Here is a 10,717-nt window from a genome sequence, read left to right on the forward strand (position 1 = left end):
TAAAACTCTGACACAGCATTTCCTCAGGCCTTTTTGTGGGTTGGGAATGCCTAGTCTGCAAAGTGCCGAGGTGGGGTTCCACATTTTAAATGGGGGATGAAAATGGGATTTCCTCCAGTATACCATTTTCAATTGGTGGTGCGGGTTTCGCAAGCATTCGGGTGTAATAATTAGATACAGTATTATAATGTAGATGTGTTTTAATCCAATGGATGGGATTCTCTGGCCTCCCCGTGGTGTGTTTCTCACAGTGGGAAGAGGCCCGCCGTTTGCCAGAGGCGGGATCTTCTGTCAATGGGATTTCCCATTAACTCCACTCAATGCCTCCAGAAAACCCCCAGCGGGGTACGCCATTGACAGGACCAGAAGATCTCACTGGCGGGAACATTCTGACTAGTGATTCACCACTAGAGATCTGTCCTGCAAGATGCAGATGTTGACCAGCGTTGTGTAATTGTTTACGTATATTACAGCATTTTTCCAATGGAAAAAAAGTACCCTGATCCAGTGATAAATATTACAAACTATCCTGTCAACCTGTGGTGTCATCCTTTGTAGTGTGATTTAAATGGAGTGAGAGCTCTGGGCTGAATTAAAGTGCTTGAAAAAATTCTAATCACCTGCTCCTTTTCATTGGTTGACAAGCACTCTGCTTTGAAATTACAATGAGTACCTTCTGTTCTTTCCATCTCAGAGAGTACTCTATTGGTTGGACAGCTTTGACCGTTATGAATGCTTGGATTTGTTTCAAGTACTTCAAGTTTCAAGAGTTACAGCGTGGAATGAATGGCAGATTTAAGAGGTTATAATAACTGTGCATTTGGTTTGTGGTTTGTTAACACATGCTAATAGAATTACAAGTATTACAAGGTTTTTTTTCAGATGGCAGAATGCATTTTTTCTCAGTATCAGTGATAGTGTGTTTTTAGTTGAGACCTTTATTGGGTGGTGAGAGTTTTGCCCCAAGGGATATAAGTATTTTCCATTTATATTGCATAAAATCTGAGAACAGTACATAATAAATACTGGGTGAGTGGCTGTGAAAGATACATGAGGGTGCATGGAGGGTAGCAGGAGGTGTGGGTAGAGGGGTGAGGGGTCAGGCTTAGGGGCCTTTAAACAGAAGGCTTGCTGCTGTTGCCAACAATAGAGGCGGGTCCTCTCAACAGCCCACCTCCACATCCACTCTCCTCCTGCAATAATACTGTGAACCTAAACCCTGCAGGAAAAGACCAATATCCTGGGCAAAGTCACAGTTTACAAGCCATGAAATAGCCCGACCCAGAAATGCATTCTCAAAGGAAATCCAACCCTTGTCTTTTGCACATTCATTTAACTATTTTATTGAAAGCTTCTAAAACCCTTTAGAATTATCATTGGAAATTTTGCATTTTTAACTGTCAAGAGTAGGAAGATAACTCAATATTTTAAGCACACCCAGGTCAACTTCACCTTTAGAAAGGAACGGCAGCACAGTGGCACAGTAGTTAGCACTGCTGCCTCCCAGCGCCAGGGTCCCGGATTCAATTTCAGCTTTGGGTGACTATCTGTGTGGAGTTTGCACGTTCTCTCCGTATCTGCTTGGGTTTCCTCCGGGTGCTCCGGTTTCCTCCCACACTCCAAAGATGTGCAGGTTAGGGGGATTAGGTGGGTAAATACTTGGGGTTACGGGGATAGGGCCTGGGTAAGATGCTCTGTCGGAGAATCAGTGCAGACTCGATGGGCCGAATGGCCTGCTTCTGCACTGTAGGGATTCTATGATCAAATCAAGCCACTTGTGCTTTCAGCCATTTGGAATGATTGAGATATCCACAAATCAAAGCCAATCTTATTGTAAAGCAAGTACAGGATGTATTAAAATGGGTAAAGTGACTCCCCAATCCTCCCTCTCCAGGGGCTGAATTTAATGTGTCTCCAATGGATGTGTTTCCTTGAGGGGGGGAGCATGTAAAATAGGGAGAGCATTCCAACCCCCCCACCTTCCCGCCAACTCCTGAGCTCTTCCCCAGAATGTGGGCGGGGTAGGGGTGGGGATGGGGGGCCGAAATTGAGAGCCCACCTACCCGACTGAAAAGAAAATTCAAGGATCAATGAGGCTTGTTAGCAAGCCAACCGTCCCTGATAATTCACTGTCTGTGCCATCTCACACTTGGCGTACCCAGCAGAGCAGAAGTGGGAAGCCTGATTTTTTAAAAACTTTTAAACTTATGGGCTTAAAGGGCAGGAAGGAAGGGGGAGGTCACTCTTTGGGTGCTACCCTTTGCTGATCGGAGGCAACCACTGATGCCTTTATTGGCACTGCCAGGACTGATGGAGTTGACAGCCAGTCGAATTTGCTGGCAGCTCCAGAGGGTGGGAAATGTCATTAGTTGGCCTGGCGGCGTTTTATGGCTGGGGGGGGTTGGGGGGGGGGGCATGTTGACTCCACACTGACGCTGTTTCCGGGGGTGGCGGGTGGTGTACCATCGGGAGGAGCAATAGATTAGGTGCCACACACCTGAACCTAAACAGAAGAACATTGACCAGCGCCAGCGTAAGTGAAACTGGAGTCACTCAGGCGACATTTCACTTACATATTGCACATCTTGCCTCTGGGTGCATCTTCTGTCTGCTCAACTTGGCTGCTTGTTGTCACCATTTTCACAACAACTTCTCATTATAAATTCCACATTTAAATTGGCTTTTGCCCATGTAAACTTGTTATGCCAGAAATGCATCATCTGTGAATAGCTTCGCAAAGCCTCTGAAAATTTACAGAGCCTGTATCTGCCGTCGTGTTTTTAACAAATGAGTTCTTGTTTGAAACGCTAGGTGATCTAAAAATACATTTCTAGCATGTCCCTGATGGACATCATTTCCAGCCTGTGTCTCCTCCGAGAACTCTAAATCCTAAAGGAAAAAGTGGAAAAACTTTTCCGAACATCATTTTTGGGATCAGTGTTCCCCTCCCACATTGTTCCCAGGAGCTCTCCCTCTTAATGGCCGGAATTCTCCCAAAAAATTCTAAGTTTTGAATTTGCAAGAAAACTGCAGTAATTCACACTGTTTTGTTTCAGTGGGAGTTCACACTAGAATCTCCCACACACTGTGCAATGCAGAGGCCACAATCGTGAATATCATTATAAATCAGGTAGCGGGGCCTATTCCTACCCGGGAGGCTGAAACCAGTCAGCCTCTGCGCATGTGCAGTGGCCCCGCACTGTCAGCCTCCCGATTGCTGGCTGGCTCCATCGCTGGCCAGCCCCGCACCCCCCACAGTGCTGCCCCACCGACCCTCCTGCTTCATGGCCCGATCGCAGGCCCCCTGACTATTCTCGGGCCAGCCCCAACACATTCCCCCCCCCCCCCCCCCCCCCCCCCCCCCCGCCATCGCGGACCGCCCAGATTTCCAACCCCCCCTCAACAGTTACCCCCCACCCCCAGCAGTCCCGATACCCACACCCCCAAATAAGCAAACCTCCCCCCCCCTCCCCAACCAACCTGGCTGACTCCCCCTTCCTCAGCCCAACCCGATCACTGGCCTCCCACCGTAGTTGACCGATCCCAATGGCACCGTGGCAACGGGACCACCACCCTCACCAATTTCCCCTGAGGCCCCACCCCTATCAAGCACCACCACCATATGCTACCCCCCCTGGGCACTGCCCTATGGTGGGCAATGCCAAGGTGCCCTCTGGGCCTGGACACTTTGCCCCTTGGGCAGTGCTGGAGGCACAAGTTGGCACTACCTGAATGCCCATGCCCACCCCCCCACTGCCCGATCCCCTGGGGAGCCCCACTTGCCCCTCCACCTCTTCACCAGCGGGGTCAGGCTAGTGTAGTCCCCACTGGAGTGAAACACTCTGGCGGGGTGGGAGAGGCTAGAGGGCCCGGAGAATTCAGTCTTGGGCCCGCTAATAGCATTTAAATGATATTTAAGATGTCATTTAAATGCTAGCCCTGCCTTCCTGTTGACTTCCGGCATGGAGCAGACCGCGCCTCAAATCCAGCACTGGGATACGCTAGCAGGGAGCAAACTCTCACGCAAATTCCATGCATCCCCCCACGCGATTCTCCCGGCCCGCTGTGCTAATTGTTTTCAGGTAAATGGGAGAATCGCAGTCAATACGTAGCATGGGAAAGACTAGTTCTGTCAGTTCTAATCTCTACAGTCCTATCACATATCCAGTCGTGAATGGTGGTGGACAATGTTGGCATTGGTTAGCACTGCTGCCTCACAGTGCCAAGGATCTGGGTTCGATTCTGTCCTTGGGTCGCTGTCTGTGTGGAGTTTGCATGTTCTCCCCATGCCTGCGTGGGTTTCCTCTGGGTGCTCCAGTTTCCTCCCACATTCCAAAGATGTCCTGCTTAGGTGGATTTGCCAGGCTAAATTGCCCCTTCGTTTAGGGGGATTATCAGGGTAAATACATGGGGTTACGGGGTAGGGCCTGGGTTGGATTGTTGTTGGTGCAGGCTTGATGGGTCGAATGTCCTCCTTCTGCACTGTAGGGACTCTATGATCCTAATTAAGCAAATATCCCCATCCTCAATGATGCGGAACCCAGCACATCAGTGCAAAAGATAAATCTGAAACATTTACAACTGTCTTCAGCCAGAAGTGACAATTGGATGATCCATCTTGACCTACTCTAGAGGTCCCAAGCATCACAGATGCCAGTCTTCAGCCAATTCAATTCACTCTACATGATATCAAGAAATAGCTGAAGGTACTGGATATTGCAAAGGCAATGGGCCCTGATAATATTCCCGCCAGAGTACTGAAGACTTGAGTTCCAGAACTTGCCATGCCCCTACAGCACTGGTATTTACCCAACAATGTGGAAAATTGCCCAGGTATGTCCACAAAAAAATAGACAAATCCAACCCGGCCAATTACTGCCCCATAAGACTACTCTTGATCATCAGTAAAGTGATGGAAGGGGTCACCAACAGCGCTGGTAAGTGGCACTTCCTCAGCAATAACCTGCTGACTGATGCTCAGCTTGGGTTCTGCCGGGGCCACCTCACGAGGCCCTGACCTCATTCCAGCCTTGGTTCAAACATGGACATAAGAGCTGAACTCCAGAGGTGAGGTGAGAGTGACTGCCCTTAACATCAAGGCAGCATTTGATTGTTTGTGGCATTAAGGAGCCCTAGCAAAATTGCAGTCAATACGAATCAAGGGGAAAACTCTCCACTGGTTGGAGCCATAGCTAGCAAATGGTTGTGGTTGTTGTAGGTCAGTCATCTTAGTTCCAGAACGTCACTGTCAGATTTCCTCAGGGTAGTGTCCTAGAGCCAACCATCTGTAACTGCTTCATCAATGACCTTCCCTCCATCATATGGTCATAAGTGGGGATGTTTGCTGATTATTGCGCAATGTTCAGCACCATTCACAGCTCCTCAGATACTGAGGCAGTGCATATCCAAATACAGCAAGACCTGGACAATATCCAGGCTTGACCCGACAAGTGGCAAGTTACATTTGCATCACAAGTGCCAGGCAATGACCACCTCCAACATGAGATAATCTAACCTTTGCCCCTTGACATTCAATGGATTTGCGATCACTGAATCCCCCACTATCAGCATCCTAAGGATTGTTACCATTAACCAGAAATGGAACTGTCCGCCATCTAAAAGGCACAAGTCAGGAGTGTGATGCAATACTCTCCACTTGCCTGGATGAGTGCAGCTCCAACAGCACTCAAGAAGTTCAACACCATCTAGGACAAAGTAGCCTGCTTGATCGAAACCCCATTCACAAACATTCACTTTCTCCACCATTGATGCACAGTGGCAGCTGTGTGTGCCAGCTACAAGATGCACAGCAGGAATTCACCAAGGTTCCTTAGACAGCATCTTCCAAACCCATGACTGCTACCACTTAGAAGGACAAAGGCAGCAACACATGCAACACCGCCACCTGGAAGTTCACCTCCAAGCCACTCACCATTCCAACTTGGAAATATATCACTGTTCCTTCATTGTCACTACGTCAAAAATCCTGGAACTCCCTTCCTGACAGCACTGTGGGTGTACACAGTAATTCAAGGCGGTGGCTCACCACCATCTTCTCAAGGGCAATTAGGAATGGACAATAAATGTTGGTCTAGACAATGACATCTACATCCGTTGAAAAAATAGAAATATATCAAGTGGCATTGACAACATAAAGGTGTCTAATCTCATCAAGCAGCATTTCTAACATTTGAATCGCCAGGTTTTACTGGAAAAATCTAAGTCCACTCTGACAAGTTTGCATTGGTTAATCTGAGACTAGTTATTTTAGGATGCGCTAAGTCTGAATAATGTCAGCTGAAGCTGAAAGCAAGTCACACACAGCTGGCCACATAGAAATCATGATGCCACTTTGATAATGTTCTGTTTAAAAGTAAGTGTATGTGATCCATCTTGAAGCCTTTAATTGTCTATTTGTTGCCAAGTATTAGTGGATCCTGAAAACAGTTCCCTGAGGCAAATAATGTTGATGTGGAGATGCCGGCGTTGGACTGGGGTAAACACAGTAAGAAGTGTGGTTTTTGCTACCAAATAAACCTGTTGGACTTTAACCTGGTGTTGTTAAACTTCTTACTGCAAATAATGTTCCCAGTTAAAATATAAAATAAAGACAGAAAGTGCTGGAAAAGCTCAGCAGGTCTGACAGCATCTGTGGAGAAAGAAACAGAGTTAATGTTTTGAGTCCGTGTCAGAAGCTTTTTCCCAGGGTGGAAGAGTCAATTACCAGGGGGCATAGATTTAAGATGCGAGGGGCAAGGTTTAAAGGAGATGTACGAGGCAGGCTTTTTACACAGAGGGTGGTGGGTGCGTGGAACCCGTTGCCGGGGGAGGTAGTGGAAGCAGATACAATAGTGACATTTAAAGGGCATCTGGACAAATACATGAATAGGATGGGAATAGAGGGGTATGGTCCCCGGAAGGGTAGGGAGTTTTAGTTCAGTCGGGCAGCATGGTCGATGCAGGCTTGGAGGGCCGAAGGGCCTGTTCCTGTGCTGTAATTTTCTTTGTTCTTTGACCCTTCTTCAGAGCTGAAGCGAGATTGAAATGTGATGGATTATATACTGTGGAAGCGAAAGATTGGAGCAGGTAGAACCAAATGGAAGGTCAGGGATAGGTGGGAGCACAGGAGAGATTTGGCAGAGATGTCATGCATACAAGACAGAGGGAGCGTTAATGATAGTGTCAAAGACTCAGGCAAGTGTTAATAGTGATATAAAGGCCAGATAGCCAAATGTGTTAATAGCAGAACAAAGGTCAGCATCCTCTGAATGCAAAACATAAGAACAGGTTAATGACTGGCCCTGTGCGGGGGAGGGGTTTGGGGAAAACATATCAGAGTGGAAGACAGAGTTCATGCTCTGAAATTGTTGAACTCAATGTTAAGTCCAGAAGGTTGTAAAGTGCCTAATCAGAATATAAAATGCTGCTCCTCCAGTTTGTGTCATGCTTCATTGGAACATGATAGCAGGCCGAGGACAGAGATGTGAGCATGAGCGCAAGGTGGTGAATTGAAATGACAAGTGTCTTGAAGGTCAAGTTCATGCTTACGGACTGATCAGTAGCATTCCGCAAAGCGGTCACCCAGTCTGCGCTTCGTCTGCCCAGTGTAGAGGGGACCGCATTGTGAGCAGTGAATGCAGTAGACCAAATTGGAAGAAGTGCAAGTGAATTGCTGATTCAGCTGGAAGGAGTGTTTGGGGCCTTGGACGGTGAGCAGGCAGGTGTTATACATCCTGCGATTGCATGTGAAGGTGCTGCGGGAAGGGGATGAAAGTTGGTAAGGTGGACCAGGGTGTCATGGAGGGAATGGTCTCTTCAGAATGATAATGGGGAGGTGCGTGGAAGATGTGTTTGGTGGTGGCAACATGCTGGAGTTGATGGAAATTACGAAGGATGATCCTTTAAATGTGTTATCATGGTTCTGGGAGGGAATTTTAAAAGGTTAAAGGCAGCAGTGTGGGAGATGGGTCGGACATGGTTAAAGACCCATAACCATCCCAGTTCCCCACTTTGGAGTACAAGAAGTATCTAGGATATTAAAACTTACAATCCTAATAAAGTAATGAATATATTCAAAGATGCTCAATTTTTTCCAAGTATTTAAGTAAATGTTGTGATTATACAACTGGGACCATCTCAGCTTTTATCAGTCATTCTGTCTCCCTTTTATAGACAAATGAATGCATGCACATGTACCCAGAATGTGAAAGGCATTGCCATGTTACACTTTATAACACTCGATTACAAACGTTGGAAAATGCATTCATTAATTTCAGAAGAGAAGGGGAAATTCCTTCATCTAATGTAAGTGATTTGCTGTTATTGGGGCAAAATATCAAGTCATCGTTGCATTTCATTCTTTGTGCTGTAGGTGACAAATATGAGGTCCATACAGGAACGGAAGGCACTCCGAGTGTTGTGGTTCATATCTGTGAGAGCGAAAATGAAGAGGAAGGTGCAGTTAAACTGCCAAAGCAAAAAATCGTTCAGACAAAACGACCAGATAATGCACCAACAATGAAAAAATGAAGCTTCAGTCTATCTGCCTCCTGTGACCATATCATTTGCTGCAGCAACAATCCAACAACTGTCTCTTCTTCTCTTAAGGACTGTTTATCCATTGTTATAAAAAAAAGTAGTAATTTAGGTGATTGCCTAATAAAAGTACAACTGTAAGGATTTTCTTTTTTTTTGTGGCTTTGAAGCTTTTTGTTCCATCTTCACTCAGATTGTTACAGACCTCACTGGGCACGAAGTGATGTCAGCTAACAGATAACAAAATAGCAGGATGGTTTACGGATTGCTTCCCCTTCCCTCTGAAAGCTTCAAATCCATAAAACCGTTACGCAGCTTCAGTGTTGGATCAAAGCTTAATTTCCGCCCCTTTGTAGATATGTGATACGTCAATGTCGCTCTTGTCCCTTTTGCAATGTTGTTCTCACTGTTGTTGCGTGTTTATCTGTTTTGAATGTTGTTCCGAACAAGTATCGACCACCATTAGAACGAGGCGAAAAGTTTGGCATGTACATAACACTTCCAATTACCTTCCGAGAGAAAGAGAGCAAACAGTTGTGAAGTATTTTTCACCAACATTTCCCCCCGTCCCCTTGAGCAGTGGTCAGGTGATGCTGCATTGCAGCGTAATTTTGCAGTTGAGAAACATTCCACCGTTTGTGCTCCTTTTACAAAGTCAGTTTACTGGCTGGAAACAAAGAATATGAAAGCGCCCAGCCGTAAGTCACTCAGCATCTGTGGAGAGGATGTGAGAACAGTAATTGTTGCATGTCTTTATTGCTCGTCCACACTCAGTTTGCAGGTTGAGTTGAGCTAGTGCCACTCTTGTCAATGAAGGGGGGGGGGCGGTGCAGTGCAGTCTCATCCAATTCAATCGTGTGTTCTGACCAGTAACGATTTAAGCTCTTAGCACCAATCTCAGCCTTTATCATCGCCATTTACATTCCCTTCCTCCTTTTGTCTATGCCATTCCTATCAATTATAGCCCACTCCCCACCTCACCCCCACAGTATAAATCTTGTCCAATTTCCTTGTCTTCAGATCTGACGAAGGGTCATCCTGACTCGAAACGTTGGCTCTATTCCCTCTCCACAGATGCTGTCAGACCTGCTGAGTTTCTCCAGCATTTTCTGTTTTTGGCACTGATTTAAGCCAAGTGCATTGTCATGGTGTGACATCCTACTGCAAATTCCACCCATTTCTACAGTTCTACAATATGACTTGACTTACTGCCTAAGTATTGCAATTTTTTAATAGAGGTTCCCTGAGCTAACGAGCAAGCCTGGATGTTACCTAATTATTTGCCAAAACAAAAGACTTACTCGAACAATTATTTAAATAAAGAGAAGCATATGCTTGCGGCTGGGTAGTTTCTACTGAATTATCGACAATTATGTCTGATAGTCATTTATTACATTTAAAAATGAATTAACCATTAATTTGAATTAAGCAATATAAATAATAGTTTATTCTTAAAAATTGGAATCAGTAGATAAGCAATTTTGAATTACGAGGAGGCTATAACATATTTACATAGTAACATTCAAATATCCTATACAGTTTACAAAACCTGCTTCAGAGAATTTTTGGGATTTAAATATTTTGATTTTAAATTAGTCGAACACAATATATAAAACAAATCTTATATTCTGACTGATAATAAAGATCTGACGCAGTATTTGTGTAGCTGTAATATTAATATTTCTAAAAATGCAAATACTAGTATTTCTACAAATACAGCTCCTTTTTATCATAGTCAACAAGGTTTAAGTAGATCACTTTGTTACTGAATTAAGCTTTCAGGGTGAGTTAAACATGTAGCAGGTTTCTGCCTTAAAACCAATTGCAGCAGCAATTTCAAAAAGATTGTTCTGATTGTCTGCATTATCCAAAGCAAAATCCTTCATCCAGCAAAGGCCTAACTCGCAAGAGGTTCTGAATTTTAAATCAGGATTCAAGCTCCTTGCTTTGATGAGGACATTGAATAAATATTTAAACCATTCAGATAGCCACTTTATATAAGCCTGTACAAGATCACATTGTTAGATTTTCAATGCCAGGTGCATAAGAGCATGTAAAGCAGCTTCCAGTTTTCTCTGAAACCCCTTACTTGTTCAATCAGTCCTGCTAACTACCCAACTTCTCATAGGGAATCTCCTGTCCAACAATTGCAATCTCATGACTTTAATGAAGGGCCAGGTCC

The 10,717-nt window shown here is 45.3% G+C and overlaps 1 protein-coding gene across 2 annotated transcripts in view; it reads left to right on the forward strand.

The window, feature by feature from the left end:
- The window catches only part of rcan3 (regulator of calcineurin 3), a 155,187-nt gene extending 146,138 nt beyond the window's left edge, over positions 1-9,049 (forward strand). For both annotated transcript variants that reach the window (XM_078237188.1, XM_078237189.1), the window contains exon 4: positions 8,372-9,049. In XM_078237188.1, coding sequence (XP_078093314.1) covers positions 8,372-8,529 — 158 coding nt within the window. In that variant the 3' untranslated portion in view covers positions 8,530-9,049. The remainder of the gene's footprint in view (positions 1-8,371) is intronic.
- The last annotated feature ends 1,668 nt before the right edge of the window (positions 9,050-10,717 follow it).

The sequence above is a fragment of the Mustelus asterias genome, chromosome 21 (genome assembly GCF_964213995.1).
Source record: "Mustelus asterias chromosome 21, sMusAst1.hap1.1, whole genome shotgun sequence".
NCBI lineage: Eukaryota > Metazoa > Chordata > Chondrichthyes > Carcharhiniformes > Triakidae > Mustelus > Mustelus asterias.